Below are 17,461 nucleotides of genomic sequence, written 5' to 3'. Positions count from 1 at the left end.
GATTGGAGTAAGAGGTAAGAAGGTCTCTTGTCGGTAGACTACCTAAGGACACTCAACCTCCCTTTAATTGATTGGTGGAAAAGAAGAAGACCCATTTGGCCTTTAATTGATTGGTGGAAAAGAAGACCCATCTAGTCAGAGTTATGTCCATCTCCTTGCAAACCATCTCAAAGACATTTGATATAGCCCAAACAATTGGGAATAAGTTGGGAGGGATAACATTAAGAATTCTCAAAATCTCTAGAAAAAAAGGGGGAAATGGGGAAAGAACTTCCATGTCTCTGATGATGGGGCGGTAGAATTAGAGGTATGGTGAAGGAGGTTCAGAGGAAACGGGCAAGGTAACCCTTTCAAACGGTGCACAAATCTCCAAGGCGAGTGTATGTATGTTATGTATCAAAGATACTGAATCTTCTTCCACTGCTTGGTAAACAATCACTGACAAGCATATGCCTTGCAACCATTATCACATCATACATAAATAAATACTGAAGGGTGATCTGGAAACTTAATATCGATTAATAACTGAAACAAATACAAAAGGTATATAAAACTTTATATTACAATTCCATAAACTATACTTTGTCCTTGATCTGTTGGAGCCATATTTTCCCCCTGTTGTGTTCTTGTTTAATAAAATAAAATGAATAAATGAGCCCTAAAGAGGAAGCCATATTTCTTGCTGTAAGACACCAGTTCTATAATCCTGATATGGCAGCTGGGGTCAACCCCTTGTCATTTTAAACAAAACAGCACCCACCATCAAGTAAGCAGACCACATTTAATCATACAACACCGGATCGGGAGTTGGAAACTTGAAAAATACTGAGAAGAGAACGAGAACGGGGTATGGAGATGGGTATATTTTCTGTTTCTGTATAAACCCCATCTGATGTGTTCCACTATTCCATACTTCTAGAGAAATGCTGAAGCAGGGAAGTCCCAATTATTCTGATGATCAAAAACAAAATTTGATATTTACAAGCTTGAGTATATGCTCATAGTTCAACCTCTTGAAGATCTTCACCAAAACTGCTACTTCTCATAGGCGGATGCATTAAAGATGGATCAGGCATAAATGTGGATGGTGGCATGCTGTAAGCTTCCCCTGGATACTTATTTTCACCCAGTTTTGGAGGGCTAAATGAATCATTAATACTTCCACTCCATGAAGCTGTTCGGCGAGAATGGGAAAAATCAGAGTTATTGTCATCTGTAAGGCCCTGTTTTGAGATGTTACCGGCACTTGGAAACCTTTGCATAGTCACTGTTTGTGCATGTTTCGGAGATTGGTATGACCAATCATTTGTGGAAGATGTAGAAGGATCTTCATTAGCTGCACTATTTTCTAGGTTGCTTTCGGCAATAGCCTCCATATTCCTTTCATTTGATGCTGGTACAGGAGCTGGAATAAAAAACTTTGCATTGGCGGGAAGAGCAGGTTTCACAGATGGAATGGAAGGGGACTGAAACAAGTTTGCAGAGCTTCCGCCATTTTGGTTGAAGGTGTCAACATATCTGAACAATCCATAAACAATTTCATCAATATTTTCCGTCTTTCAAATACTGTTGGCTGATTGACACAAGATAGAATAAAACATACAATTTTCCTCTTGTTTTTGGTATAACCATAGGTTTTTCATCATGTCCCCCTTTTTTCATCTTTGGTATTTCTAGTATTCATTTAAGTTAAGACTCAAGAAGATAAACATATTACGGCACTTTCCAGAACTAAAAATATTAAAGAAATAACAGATACATCCATTTTATTTTGTAAAAGACACCTTCAATTAAACTCACCCCAACAAATTAGTGTATGTGCCATTTAGACATATGTCAAGGGAGGTGAATCATTTAAATAGACCTGATAGGAGGTGAGTGCCATTTCTCCAACAAAAAAATTGGCGAGTGTTTTTGTAGCATATAGAATAGAAGGGGTGCATGTATTTTTCAAGCATGCCTAGGGGGAAATGAGTGTTACTCCTATACTTCTAGAAAGATTTTCCATTTCATGTTTTATAATCTCAATGAGAAGCTAACATACATGAGTTTCATTTTATAATGATTCACAGCTGACAATACAACTAAAAAACAAAAATACCAACTGCTTGCAACTATTACTTGATTTAACAAGATCTGAAAAGTAAGCTATTACCTTGACCGAACACCCATGCGGCTGCGAGCAGAGAACTGGTTTGAGCTAGGGGGTATCGGCGGCATCCCTGGGCTAGGTTCAGGACTTGAAGTTCTTGTGCTCGAATACTCATTCAGAGTTGAACCTTCTGTCTTCAATGCAGATTTCAAGTTGTATTCAGTTGAACCATTCTGGAAAGCAGCAGTTGTCGGAGGTGGTGGTGGCAGAGCAGCTTCTTCAGCTGGAATTTCAGCACCTTCCTCTACCCATCTCTTCAGCTTTTCATCATAATAGAACTTGTTTTTCTCGCCCAATTTAGCCTTAGGATGGAGCAGAATACAAACCATTTGAATAGGAACAGTCAGAACTCATAAGTTCGTACAGTTGAGAAGAAAAAGAAAATAAACCAGAATAACTGTATAGAACAACTAATGATACCTGGTTTCCAGAGCGAGGTCTCATGACTAGCCCCACTGTCTTTTGGAGAAGTTGTGACCCAAAACCAAAACGAGAAAAGCGTGATCGAGCCCCTGATACCTGGACTTTACCTTGTGCATCAGGTGATGTCGTTTCCTGGGATATAACGACCATATTTTTTTCAAGTTTAAATATATTGTCAGTTAATCAAAACACAAAGGAAGGAGAAAATCTTCACAGCTTGGCTTTCACAGTACTCACACACCTGTCTAGGGAATCTACCAATATCTGACTCTGAAACACTTCTATTAGCCTTTGCCATTCTATTATTGTCAGCTGTCCACTCACTCATGGGTTCCATTGAAGCAGATGGAACTAAAGACGACATGGCCATTGTTGACTGGCTAGTGGATACTCTTGGTGCAATTTGCTGATAATGCTGTTCACTTCCATGTACAGCCCCTTGTGATGGTGATGGACCGGGTGGTGGTAAACCACCAACAACTCGATGGGCAGTGCTATCAAAAAAGTTGAGCAATTTGCCAACTAATTTTGCAGGAGCTAAATTTGCTGCATATCCTCCCTGAACGAATATACAGTATTGTTAAATAACAAAACTATCATAATAATTAAGAATTAATTGAGGACAAGGAAGTACCTGTTGGTGGGTCCTGATTCTCTCTTCAAGAGATAATACCAGCTGTTTCCACGTTTCTACTTCCGGAGCACGGCTAGTTTTCAAAGATTTCAATACTGCTTGACAGTACCTGAGATTTAAAAGAAACAATGAGATAGATCATAAAGAGAATGACATCGCAGATAATACTCCATGAACTTACTTCAACGAATCTGAAACCTTTCCCACTTCCGCTAGCATATATGCATATATAAGCTTATATGGTTGAAATGAATGCAACACAAACTGCGAGTTTCCAAGCAGCTTTGAGTATTCATATAACTCCGTCCTCTGTCCAAGCATCAACCAAAAAAGTTTGAGTTATTTTGAAGACTAGTCATACAAAAGAAAATATCATATCATGTTACATGTACTTTTAGAAAGCAAAAGTTACTGAGGTGGCACAATATAACATACAGATATATGATCCATCATTTAAAAAGCATACAAAACACTGGGATGATTTTTGAAAAATACAGGCAGAATGCATCCTCCAATCTTTTAAGTTTTATGTTTGTAGCTGTTAAAATGTTTTTTATGAAAACTTTTTCAAAAGAGTAAAAGCTATTTTAAATATACATAATTGAAGATTGAAACACAGTTAAAATCACATCATTTTTCAAGAAGATACTTCGCAATGATGATTTTATAAAAAGTTGTTTAAAATAGCTTCAAATTTATGTGATATTTTGAAATTTTAATATCCAAAAAAAGTTATAGTAGAAGGATGAAATACTTGAAATATCATTTCATGAAAAACTATTTAAACCAAATGAAAAACTATTTAAACCAATTTTTCATTTGAAAGTTTTTTTTTTAATTTTGAAATTTTTTTAGACAAAAATATGTAACACTATAAAAATCATTTTTAGAAAGAAAAAAAACTAAAACAAACGGGCCCTTAAAAGATCGGATGATGCATTTGGCCAAAAATATATCATTTGAAGAGCCCTTGTTTGAACCTCACAAAATCCCTAAAATTTGAGCGATTAGCAACCAGAAAAACTGTGACAAAGCAAGATAGCTATTGGCAGAAAGACACGGCATACTTAATATTTTGTGGAAAAAGGACACAACATACGCAGAAAGACACGGCATACTTAATATTTTGTGGAAAAAGGACACAACATACGCATGCACAATAACAGCCAAATACTATGGATGATATAACTTCAGAGCTAAGGAGATTTCAAATACCTGAATAGCTTCTGGACTAGCATAAGTTCGGGGACATTTCCAGTGATCTGCTCCTATTAAGCAAAGTCTTGCACTGTCTGAGTATGACTCGAAGTTTGCTTCAGCAACTAAATAGCAGATGTGTGCAGCGGTAATCTAAAATATGAGTCTCAAATCAGAAGCATAATGGAGAGTTACAAAAATCATTAAACTGAATAAATAAAATAAGATCCGTACCTCCCGTTTTTCCTTCCATAAGCAATCACCGAGGTGAATAATTACAAGCTCATCACCTTTGGTTCTGTTTGAAGTTATTACAGCCAGATTCTCTTCCCAATCGTCAAGCATACTATTAGATCCAACCTAAATTGCCAGCAATAACTTTAGTTTTAACTAACAAGTCAAACAAAAAGCATTAACCTTTGCAACTACTCCCCCCATTCCTTTTTACTAGTCACTTTTGCAGAAAAAATATGTTCCTATTTACTTGTTTCATTTTTAAAATCCAATGAAACAATTGATTATTGTTTTGTCAATAATACCTTTAAGTATTCATTGCTGAGAAATAAATAAGCAAAATGAGATCATTTGTTGTGTATTATAAGAAAAAGAGAACTGGTTCCATCAAAAGTAACAAAATTTATTGATTTTATTGGTATGTGTAAATAACCCTAAAACGAGAACTAAAACTGAACTGAGCGAGTATTGGTCAAATGGTTTCATCAAAAGTAACAAAATTTATTGATTTTATTGATACGTGTAAATAACCTTAACGGAAACTAAAAAAGAAACGGAAGGAGTATTAATCAAATATAAGTAATAGAACATCTAGATTTCATAGCTTCATCCATTAACCTATTGGGATCACCTGTTCAGATTGCTGAGGCATATTAAAACCACCAGGATACCCACTACTTGAGGTTTCGGTAGAGAACACTTCGGCTGGGTGTCCAGCAATTAGAAGGCATAATGTGCGTAGAGGTGACCCCGCAACCAACTGGCGAAGAGCCATTTGCTTCACTGTATCAACATAGAACTGCATCGCAAATATGGACCAAATTTATTTGCCCAACAAAGGTGGCATGAGAAAAAGATCATAAGACCCTAAAGGTGGAATGAGATACGAGTATCAGCAGTACTAAAACATTCTGAAATTGTGGCATCTGCTGACCTGCTCACCAAGTTGTGAAGCCAGAACAAGTGCAGGTCCCCATAACTGTCCTTCTTGTGCATGCTGTAAGGCCTCCATCTTTTTGCCAGAGACAAGAAGATTTTGTACCTCAGCAGTAATTACCTAAATTAAATCAAAATCAGTTACGGAAACAAAATAATGTGAAAGGGGATCGTGAGTTAACTTAACACACACCCTCATTTGTTCTTCAGATGGAAAATTTTGCAAGCAATGACTTGGCATCCCATACTGAGTGAAATCTGTGCCACTCACTTTGGCAGATGCAAAAAGTTTTGCAACTGCTGACTCAGGAGCATCATTTTCCTGTTTTAAAATACAATTCACAATGTTATCAAATGATCCCAGGAGGATAATATTCAGGCAGTAACATGACTATGAGTTACTGGCTACATAGAGCGCGATTAGGAGAGTCAAGCATAATATTTTAGCCAAACAAAAAGAATAGGACATAACAATTTGCAAAGTAATTATAATTATGTTAAAAATCACTCCAAAAGGAAGTGAGTAATAGACAGGAGGAAGAACATATATCATCTACATCAACATGATTGAAACATTGCAAGATAGCAAACATAGGATGTTAGGATATAAAATAGTGATTAGTTGAGTAGTTAAAGTAGTTAAGAGTTGTTATAAAAGTTAGTTAGTTAATTAGTAGGTTGTTATAGAAGTTAGTCAGTTAGTTGAGGTTGTTATATGACTATTTGTATAAATAGGAGAATACAATGTAGAGTTGATCATTATTGAATTGTGCAATCATTTGTGAATAGAGTAGCAACACTGTTGTGAAGGGGAAACCCTTAAGGAGAGATTGTCTCCTATTCTATCCTAATTCTTAATAAAAGTGTTTTTTCTTTGGAATTTAATTCTAGGGTTCCTAACATAGGATAAACAAGATTTACATTTATGGAAGTTAACCAAAAACTTTGCAAAATCTTGTAAATAGTACAGCTCTTAATATCACCCTTGCAAAGTATGGTACAACAAATTCAACAAAAAATTATTTATAAACAAAAGAAATGAATGATCGAAGATGTAACTTACTTTTAGTATGGTGTCTGTACCAAAAGGAGAACGCAGTTTTCCATAATGCTGACAAGCTATTTTAAGCAAGGAGAGGAGGAGTCTCAACCTTTCTCCTTTCTTATAATCCATATCAGGTGATTCACAGCGCGCAATCCTCTCATCTAACCATTTGTACAGCTCCTTACTTCCAACACTACCACCAACCAATGGACCTGGGAAAGATTGCTGGCTTAGAGCACGAAAATAATCACCAGTAGCATTTCCAATAGTAATAGAACTGATGCTTCCTGTGACAGCTTCCATCAAGTTCAACACAGATATAGAACTTTGTGCAGAATCCTTCAGAAATAATAAATAGATTGTCATCATTTAAAGAATACTTGGTGGAAAGTAGAAGAGAGAGGAGGCAGAAATATTTTCAAACACAAGTACTCAAAAGTTCTTTGGAAACAAGACCAAATTTAGATCAAAACTAAAAGAGGATAAGAACTAACCTGGCTTCCATATGATGCACTCAAAACACTTGGATCTTTCATTATGATGAGTTTTCCACCAAATCCAAATGTTACCAGAGCATGAGAAGGACGTCCAGCCGATGATCTTCCAGAATGAGGGGCATACTGTCCACCCTGGATTGATTGCCGGGAATAACTATGGGAGTTCTGATTTTCAGCAAAAACATTTGAGAATTGTTTTTGTTCATCGAACTTTGTGTTTGAATAATTTAACTGTTGAGCAAAGTCCCCACGAGGAACAAAAGTTTTGGGTTCAAAAGTTCCATTAGTCAAACCATGATCGTGGTTTACTTTGTTGTATGATGCAACTGATCCAAAGGGGCTTGAAGTATTTACATGATCATTGATTCCAGACATACTTGAACCATAAGAATGATTAACTTGCTGGTTACCTGAACCATAAGAATGATTAACTTGCTGGTTACCACCAGTTGCTATATTAGTGGTAGCTTCAGTCGTGTACATGTCAAAACCCTGCTGTTGTTGGTTAACACCATATGAACTATTCCAGCTACCATTTACAGCCTGACTACCAGTACTCTGTGATCCATAATGACCAGCCTGGTTATACTCACTATACAAATTGTTATTATTATTAGTATTAAGGGAGGAATTACTGGTAGAAGTATGCCCATTTTCAAGTCCATGAACAGAAGACTGAATGGATGAATTGTAAGTTTCCAATGAGCGCCATTCTTGGGCAATTGTGTCATAATACCAACCAGGATATTGAGGATCAAAAACCATATGCTCCGGGTACCCATTATTTCCTTGTGAAACCTGATTCCAGCTAGATACACTTTCAGTTGTGCCTGTTTCTGCCAAAGCTCCAGCAACAGACTGGGCAGTCTGTTGCAGATAAGAGATTTCTGTTTTTCCATCAGAAACAGCAGACCAATCTCCAGCTGTATTGGCTTCAGAGGTTTGCTGACTGGTAGCTGTTGTGCCGTAGCCATCTATTTGAAGCCATTGCCCAGTGGTATGGTCATACTTCCAGCCAGGATAAGCATCCTCCCAATTCTGACTACTACTTAGATCTTGTCCATTATTGTGTTGGTTTGAAGATGCATCATAAACTCCACCCTCTTGATACTGTCCATTATTGTGTTGGTTTGAAGATGCATCATAAACTCCACCCTCTTGATGCTGCCCATAATTGACGGAAGAATTTAAGTCATCGCCTTGCTTGTCTGTGTGATTTTCAAATTCAAAAGATGTATCATAACCCTGAACCCCTTGATATTGCAAGTAATCCACCGAAGTATTAAAGCCAACATTTTGAGCTTCATTAACAAGATTCACTTGACTATTTAAATTATCGTGTGAAATCGCCGGAAAATCCCCAGATTGATCTCCTAACTCACTGAAAAAGTCAGAGTACGATCCAAACCCGCTACCTTCATTAGCATCAGCATGGAAGGAACTCCAACCCTTCTCCTTAATCCCTGAACTACGAACTTCATTGTTCTTGCCAACATCAGAAAGCTCCACGAACTCTGATCCAATCCCAATCTCTTCCTTAACAAGATCCGTCTTACTATCACACTCAACTGAACTAGAACCCATCAACGAATTTCCCTCTTGCTCATCATGTCCACCAACCAAAATCACATCAGATTTCACACTACCCAAATCCTCTTTGACTTTAACCCCACTTTCACCAGCATCAGATTTCTCCAATGTAGCAGCAGCATCAACATCACCTATACTCAGATTCGCAAAAGCCTTCACATCATCAGAATCATCAACTTCACCATGACCAGACTTAACAGGCTCCATATCATCATCCTCAACAAGTTTATCAAAGAAATCCTCATCATCCGACTGATCCTCCACCTGAAATGGAGGATTCGAAGCCATCGACTAAAACCCTAACACTTCCTCTTGATCTCACAAAAACCTGAGAAAATTTCACCGACAAACTAAAACCCGAATTTCACCTCTGAGAAATCCAAGCTAAAACCTCGAGATCGAAATCGAAAAACCTCAAAATTATTGTTCCGTTAAAGCTAAACCCCAAGTAGAAGGTGGAATAACTGAAACAAAAAACGAGATCTGGGAATTCTGAAATTCACGAAATCCAAATGAATCCAAAAAGGAATGAAAACATACCAGAAACCGCAATAATTGTTAGAGTTTCAATTCAAGGCAGAAACATGTAAGAGATCCACGTTCACGATTTTGCAAACCGTATAGAGCGAATATTTTAAGACGGTAGAAAGAGGAAAAGCCCTCGATTTTGCACCACCTCTAGTCCCTACCCATCAAGAACAAAATACAACTGCATTTCTTTTATTAATAAAATATATTATTTATTTATTCATTAAATTACTTTGCCTAAGATTACGTATTAATAAAAAATTACAATCAAATCACATAAAGTATTGATTTTATAAATTAACTTTTAATATACTTATATATATATATTTATGTTTAATAAATGTAAAAATTAAATAATTGTTTATAATAGTGATATGAATATAAGTATTTAATATAAAAAAAATTTGCTGTTATAATAGTTAAAATATTTAATTCTAAGAGAAAAAAAAGTATATGCACCTACGGTCTAAAATAATTTAACCCATCAATTAATAATTCTCATGTATTTTGTTAAAATAATTTAATATTTTTAAAGTTAATTATGTGATATGCTTGAAAGATGAATCTTTATTAAATAATATTGTAAAATTATAGTTTTGATTTTAATTACAAATATTTGATTAAATTATAATTATAAATATTTGATTAAATTATAATTTTGATCTTTGATTGTATTTGATTCACGAAATTAATCACTTCATTTTAAATTTATAGTTTGTTTCTCACATTTTTCATAAAAAATCGATGGAAATTTTTTAATTTATTTTTTATTTATAAAATTTCATATTAAATTTATGTAAAATAATTTGTCATATTTCAAAATTATTAAATATACTTATAATTTTAAATGACAAAAAAGTATTTATAATAGGATAAGATAATTAAAATTGTAACTAAATTTAAATATTTTTCAATACAATAACTTTTTTTTGAAAAAACCACAATCACATTAGATTTTTTAATAAAAAATACATACACTTGTTTACGTGCCCTCTTGGTTAAATGATTGACTTTTATCATAAAATATCAATGCGGTAAAAATTTTAAAATTGAGGATTAAAATTAAATTACTTTTTTGTTTCAAAAAAAGTAATTGAAAATATAAAAAAATTATATATTGTGAATTAATCATATATTATAAAAAAATTGATTTTTATTTTAAATATTTATAAAATAATTTATGGTGATGAATTGACAAGTAAAAATACCGACAACATATTAATTAATTTTAAAAAAAATTGTATAATTATCAAATAGACCAATAAATAGAGTAACTTTGGTGATTTGCACAGTGGTCAAAGTTGTGTACCGTCGTTGAAAAGAGAAGATAGAGACAAATTATTTTAGAAAAAGTGAACAGAAAAATATGCAAAATACAATGCTACTTAGACATATGTGGCATTTTGTATTTTTGTCCCTTGTTTCGGGCACTGGTGGATAGGAGGCTCGTCTATGTTATCCAAAAAGTGACTAGAAACAATTGTGTTACAATAAGTCACTAGAAACATGATTTACTCAAGTCTTTGATTCCGATAGTTTTTGGTCTTTAATTTCAAATCAAAACTTTAGGCTTTTTTTAAGTTTATTATATTAATATAACAAATATGATTATGTTGTTGATAAATAAATAATTTGATTTGACTTTTCTTTCAAACATTTTTATCATGTCTAATGATGGTATAAGATCATAACATCAACTTGTACATTAAAGAATAGTTTTTGATGGGTAAAATGGAAGGAATACATGCAATATTAACAATCTAACACTCAATTCAATCAATAATTTCAAATAGTGGAGTAAGTTATGGTTACATATCTGTCGTAGGATATATTTGATAGGGAAGTCCGGGGAGCGAGGCTTAGAAGTGTTAATGGGTTAAACGTTCATGGCTCCAAGATACTTTAACGTCATTTATCCATCCAAAACCTTAAGGGAATTGGGGTATAGGTCACCTCTCTTATAAATCCAATATGTCCTTCATTCCTAGTCGATGTGGGACTACACTTGAAAACCTAACAATCTACCTCACAAGTGTGAGTCACCCACATCACTAGTCTTGATCCACACTAGGATTCACTTCCACTCCCCCACCGAGCCAACCAGATCTCTGGTACCACTTATTGGGAAAGTCCAGGGAGCGAGGTCTGAAAGTGTTCACTACTACAAATATACTCATTTTACCTCAGACATTTTATCTCGGATGCGAATATGAGTTTACCTCGGTTACAGAGGCGAGGTAACGAAGGGCGTCATGAAAATCGTCACTTTACCCCATCGATTCTGAATAACCGAGGGGATAGGTGAAAATATCATTGGTTTGATCCCTAGCAACAACATTTTTTTATTTTCAAAACAATGTAGTGTGCGTCATATACCTATCGATTTTTGTTTATAACCGAGGAAATATGTACCTATTTACGTCGAATTTTGTAAATAATCGAGGGGTATAACCTTTTTTTTAAAATCTCATTTTCACTTACCTGGATCATTATTTTACACAGAACCTACATAATAATGTGACAGAATCAGATCATTTGTATTTTATACAAAACATAACATAGAATACCAAATTATATTATTTACAAAATCAAATATACAATGCTTTTAATACTTGTAATGACATTTGGGATACACAAAACTTTTACCAAGAGAACTTATACATGTTTGCATTTAAAATGACAACGTGTCTATACAATGTTAGGGTATAGATGTAAATCAAGAAAAATTAGTCTTTACGGGATTCATGATAAGATAGGAAGGCACCGGTCCAACGTGATCGAATGTCATCTATATCTTCTTGTGAGAACGGTGTTTCATCGCTAAACTCCTATAATTTGAACAAAAATTAAATTATGATAAGCTAACAACCACAATATTAACTTAATAAATATACATAAATTACACGTATATGGATAATTAATACCTTAGTCCATGAATTGATAATGTCTCTAGAGACAATATTAAACATATGTCTCATCACATAGTATCCACATTCATAACCGTTGAATTGTCTATGCGATTATAAATCATTTTTATATAATAACTAATTAATACACACAAAGCACGAGTAATTCATTAGCAAAAATAAAAGAATATCAAAAGCACAAGTAATACTTACATGTGATTTTATGAACTTTAGCTTTTTACCTTATAGATTACGCTACACAAAATTGTATCCCTCCATAGATCTACACGTCGGTAAAAATTGAACAAAATAAAAATTATTCAAAATTAAAGGTAAAATTTGAGTACTACAAATAATACCACTTACCCGCTTAAAATCTTTTGCATATCTTCATTAATATATGATAGTGTAACAAGCATAACATAACTACAGTATTTTGCTTCAAACATAAAATAATCAATTTCAATGTTCTTGTTAAGAATGTGTGGTTGGGCCTAACTCAACCCTACAAAACCGGTTGGTAGAGTGAGGGTTGCCCCCACTTATAAAGTCATGTTCAGGCCATATATTGTCCGATGTGGGACTCTTAACACACCCCCTCACGCGTAGGACTGGACATCTGGAGCGTGGAAATAAATGGTGGGTGGTCCGATAGCGGAAACCATAGTAGGTGGTCCACCGAATCTTAAACCAGGCTCTGATACCATGTTAAGAATGTGTGGTTGGGCCTAACTCAACCCTACAAAACCGATTGGTAGAGTGAGGGTTGTCCCCACTTATAAAGTCATGTTCAGGCCATATATTGTCCGATGTGGGACTCTTAACAGTTATCTAAATAAACACTTCAAATAATTAATAAGTGTATGAAATTGATTTATAAATAAAAGCATAAATTAAAGCATATATTTACTTATGGATAAATGGTGTCATGTAACAATCTTTATTCTCCTTAACCAACTTGTATTGTAAGTGCATCATGATACTGTTTGTTGAATTACCTTGAAATTGAATGTTCAATGGATCTATGAGATAATACTTTTTCAATTTATTTTCAATACACATCTCATGCAGGGCCATAATTAAAAGTTAATGCAAATTTCAAAATTTTATTTTAAAGTATGAGAATAATGAATATAAATTGAAATCACCATAACAATTATACTTACGAGCATCACAGTTGTATTACGGGTTTATCTAGTCAATCATCTCCTTTAAAAAATTTCACAACATAACTCTTATGAAGCATATATTTTTGTGTTGGTTCATGTTTTAATTTAAACATGTAGACATTTGGAATCTAGTTTATCATATTAGATAGTCTCTGAGTGTTATCTAGTTGAGGTTGTGTGTCTCAATATTGTGAACCGAGACAGAACAACTATCTTTCGTGCTTGCACCACCCATAACAACTTTCTCGACTACTTTCTCAGGCATCTCCAACTGATCTGGATTTGGGTGGTTGAGTACACTCATTGATTTCAATTTATACATCATAAAAACAACAGAATACAATACAAAAATTGAAATGCACATACAATAACAACAACATACAACACAAATATTTTATATTATACTTATACATCAATTACATCGCGGGTACACTTCTCTCGTTCAACTACAGCCAACCTCTTTTTCTCCTCCCGTACCTCCTACAACATCATCTCTTGTTCCTCGTGCAACATCCTCTTTCACTCATCCTGAATCCACTTCTCTCGCTCCTGTCCTAATACCTCCCTTATATTTTCAACAATTATCTCTTCAATTTCTCTCATACGGTTTACTTTGTTAATTGGTTGTGATAGTCCAAAATGTAGCTTCAAGTCGACGCCTCTTCCAAGACCACAGACACGCCAAACATGCTCCTCAGTTCTAATATCTTATACCAACATGTCATGATGGGCTTGTGGAACAAATCTACCAACTTTGACTTGTTTAACCAGTACACCCTACAACATATTTAATTAACTAAAATAAGTAAGTATCTCCTTACAATCTTTTCACCCACTTCGTGTGTAGCCTCTGGTGTGAACGAACCATCTGGTTGTTGACGTGCCCTCTTCCATTTCCCGTGTCGTGATGGTGGAGATGGATTATGATCAAGGCTTCTAGAAGTATCTCAAAACTCTAGTTTCCTTTGTTTTCTTTTTTCATTAATCATCATTTGTTCAATTTTATCATAACCTCCACGAGACAATCTATGTGGATAGATATTTCTAGCTTTATTCACCTTTCATTTTTTGCTCTTATCCAAGAATTCAGAAGTGGTGCAAGACTATACAAAATCCTCTCAAACTTTCTTATCAATAAATGAATATTTCACGTATGAAGGCTCTACGTTATCTTTTAATTTTTTAATATATTTATTTGTGAGTTGTGTCTTAAAGTCCCTTCAACTCTCACAAGCATATGCAGTCCATTAATTTTTCAGTATATTTTCCTTTAGAACAATAAACACTTCATACATTTACATAATTAATAGAGTTAATATTAGTATTAAACCAAAAAAATAAATGGTCATATATACTTGTAAAACAAAGTAAAAGATTCATAATAAATATCGTGATATCGGTTCATATGCTATCTTTCAAATCACCATCAACCTCATGTCAGTTATCTATCAAAAAACTCATTTTTAAATCAGCAGCATTTTCACCATAAGCCTTTTCGGTTCTTAGATCAAAATTAATCACGGAGCGAACACCGTTTTAGTGGATTTTTTAAACTTGGTACACATCGTGGAACCTCTGGATTTTATTTTAATTTTTGTATTAACATAGGTTGCAGCAGAAGTTGTATGAAAGGCATTTGTCAAATCACTAATGTATGTGTAAATTAAGAAAAATAACAGCATATATATCAATTGCAAGCACAAGTGTTACCAACTGAACCTAAACAAATGTATTCCTTGTGATTCACATTAAGGTAATTAACATTTTGAAACAGCAACCTAACTAAATATTTCACATTTGTCTTTTGTGTTTAACTAGAACATAGAAACAATAACAATAGAAACATACACTTAAGTTCCTGACAAGTGTGTTATCTAAAAGATGGATATAAATTTTATCATTAATCACCAAGATAGATTTTAATGACAATGTGGAAAACAAAAATTTATAAACTTTATCTATAGAACACTTAGTTTTACTAATATTTACATTGGTTTTCATAGTAAAGTAAATATATCATATTTCTTGCTTTTCTTAATTTAGACTACAACAACTAAACCACGATAGGAATGCACAACAAGTTATTATGAAGCATATATGGAATGAAACATCTTACATTAAGGTATACACATACTCATAGAGAAGAAATACAACAACTAAACCACAATCAGAATACAAGTTATGATGAAACATATTGACATGGCCGCAAGTGGACAGTTTTATCGCGTTAAGTATAAAAGATTATCGATCTCTTAGAGACCAATAAATAATTATTGTTCTCTACTATCATTGTGTTTATCTAAGGCGATAATAAAAGTTTTGATTGATTAAAGTGGAAAATAAATTGGTTTTGATTAAAATATGCAAACGAGAGACCGGAGTGTAGTTATCATCGATCGTTGACACTCACATAGTCATTACTTTATATTTATAATGAGACAATATTTTCTTGTAGGAAAATTAATTAATATAAATGTATCGTTCACTTTCACGTGACCAGTACTAGACTTTAGCTCTATATTCTAATTACCCGCTTTCGTGTGTCCAATGTGTTACAGTGCGAAATCCATTTTGGAAAATAATTAGTTTTAATTACTCAAAAATTTGCTTAAGGTAGAAAAAATAATTTAAAGGTATCGTCCGTTTTCGTGTGGCCAGTACTGGATTTTAAGTATATAACTGCCCACTTTCGCGTGTCCACTTATACTCTTAAAGTTGCCTTTTTGAAAACTAGTTTTTTCCTAATTGATAAAAAAGTTTTTACGTAGTGTTTAGAATTTAAAAAAGGATTTTTCTACTGTCAGATAAAAGTTTCATTCTTTTGAATTAAAATCAGTATCTCTATGTTTCTACTTTCTCAACAAACTTTATTTTTAAAAATAAAAATTATTCAGACCCAAAACAATTCTCATTATAATCATAATTTTAACGACTCATTAAAGCACTGTTGGCATGACACTCCTTACATTACAGTCCTCTAGCGGAAACCAAGTGTCTAAAGACTATGCATCCATTCACCATGAAGTGACATTTTTCTCAATTTAAGATAAAGTTGACCTTCACACACCTCTAAAGTACATTTTATAGATTGGTTAAATAGTTTTCAAAACTTGACCCACATACAGAAAAGTCATCCATGAATACTTCCACGATATCCTTTATGAAGTATGCTAAGATGGCCATCGTACACCTCTGAAATATGGTTGAAGCATTACATAACCCAAACGGCATTCGTCGATAAGCAAAAGTACCATAAGGTCATGTGAAAGTAGTCTTCTCTTGATCGCTAGGGTTAATCGGGATTTAGAAGAATCCCGAATACCCATCCAGGTAACACAAGTGTGAGTGATTAGATAGGCACTCAAGCATCTGATCAATAAACAGGAAATGGAAATGATCATTCCTAGTGGATTTATTCAAGTTTCTATAATCAATACACATTATCCACCTCGTTAAGGTACGTGTGGCCAAAGAATCTATTTTTTCATTCTTCACCAATGTCATTCCACCTTTCTTTGGTACCATGTGTACCAAAATAACCCACTTATTGTCACAAATAGGATACATTATCCCGATGTCAAGAAGCTTCAATACTTATTTCTTGACTGTAAGACCCCAATTTTTGCCCTAAGATCCCTCATGGCATCATATCATATCATTCATTGCCTCAAGGATCTTTGTGCACCTTTGCTTGCCTCCTAGTGGGTGGGTATCTTGTGAGTGTGGTTCTTGATCACCAAGCATATCTTGCATTTGTATATCTTTGCTTTTCATTTGTTTATTAACCCAATAGTACAAAAATATTGTCATCTAACCTTGTTTCTTGCAGATGAAGCAAACTAGGTCAAAACAGTCAAATCATTCATTGAGCAATGGATGGTGGCCATTCTTGAAGAATTTGGGCACCATGATCATCCATCAAGAGTTCATATGAATTATGGTATCATTTGGTATCAAGATCTCAAGTGGAAGAGGCTTGAAATTCATCAGAACATGGCTCAGTCAACCAAAACCCTAGCAAAGTCAACTATGGTCAACTGTGCATTTAATCAGGGATTGGAAGGTGTGAGATGGTTGGAAAGGTCTCATTCATGTCCATACAAGCCTCATATAACATTTCAAACATCCACATTGAGGAATTGGAGGTCAG

General features: G+C 34.2%; 1 protein-coding gene across 1 annotated transcript; it reads right to left on the bottom strand.

The window, feature by feature from the left end:
* Positions 1 to 496: 496 nt before the first annotated feature.
* On the bottom strand, positions 497 to 9,417 carry LOC127120615 (protein transport protein SEC16B homolog). The gene is made up of 14 exons (XM_051051120.1): positions 9,249 to 9,417; positions 7,116 to 9,172; positions 6,640 to 6,960; positions 5,770 to 5,898; positions 5,575 to 5,697; positions 5,272 to 5,439; positions 4,641 to 4,766; positions 4,425 to 4,559; positions 3,391 to 3,518; positions 3,210 to 3,318; positions 2,817 to 3,134; positions 2,573 to 2,707; positions 2,156 to 2,454; positions 497 to 1,518 (listed from the first exon to the last, which is right to left on the bottom strand). Exons 2-14 carry the CDS (start codon positions 8,994 to 8,996, stop codon positions 999 to 1,001), a joined length of 4,392 nt encoding a protein of 1,463 aa, XP_050907077.1. The 5' UTR covers positions 8,997 to 9,172; positions 9,249 to 9,417; the 3' UTR covers positions 497 to 998.
* Between the last annotated feature and the right edge of the window lie 8,044 nt (positions 9,418 to 17,461).

The sequence above is a fragment of the Lathyrus oleraceus genome, chromosome 2 (genome assembly GCF_024323335.1).
Source record: "Lathyrus oleraceus cultivar Zhongwan6 chromosome 2, CAAS_Psat_ZW6_1.0, whole genome shotgun sequence".
Taxonomy (NCBI): domain Eukaryota; kingdom Viridiplantae; phylum Streptophyta; class Magnoliopsida; order Fabales; family Fabaceae; genus Lathyrus; species Lathyrus oleraceus.
This window is presented reverse-complemented; position numbering and strand designations above follow the sequence as displayed.

What these genes read in the sequence shown, in the direction of transcription:
- LOC127120615 (XM_051051120.1), bottom strand. Translation starts at nt 8,996, where the DNA reads ATGGCTTCGAATCCTCCATTTCAGGTGGAGGATCAGTCGGATGATGAG. An exon ending in GTGCATCATATGGAAGCCAG is followed by an intron (nt 6,961 to 7,115) that starts GTTAGTTCTTAT and finishes TTATTTCTGAAG; the next exon opens with GATTCTGCACAAAGTTCTAT. An exon ending in GAATCAGGACCCACCAACAG is followed by an intron (nt 3,135 to 3,209) that starts GTACTTCCTTGT and finishes ATATTCGTTCAG; the next exon opens with GGAGGATATGCAGCAAATTT.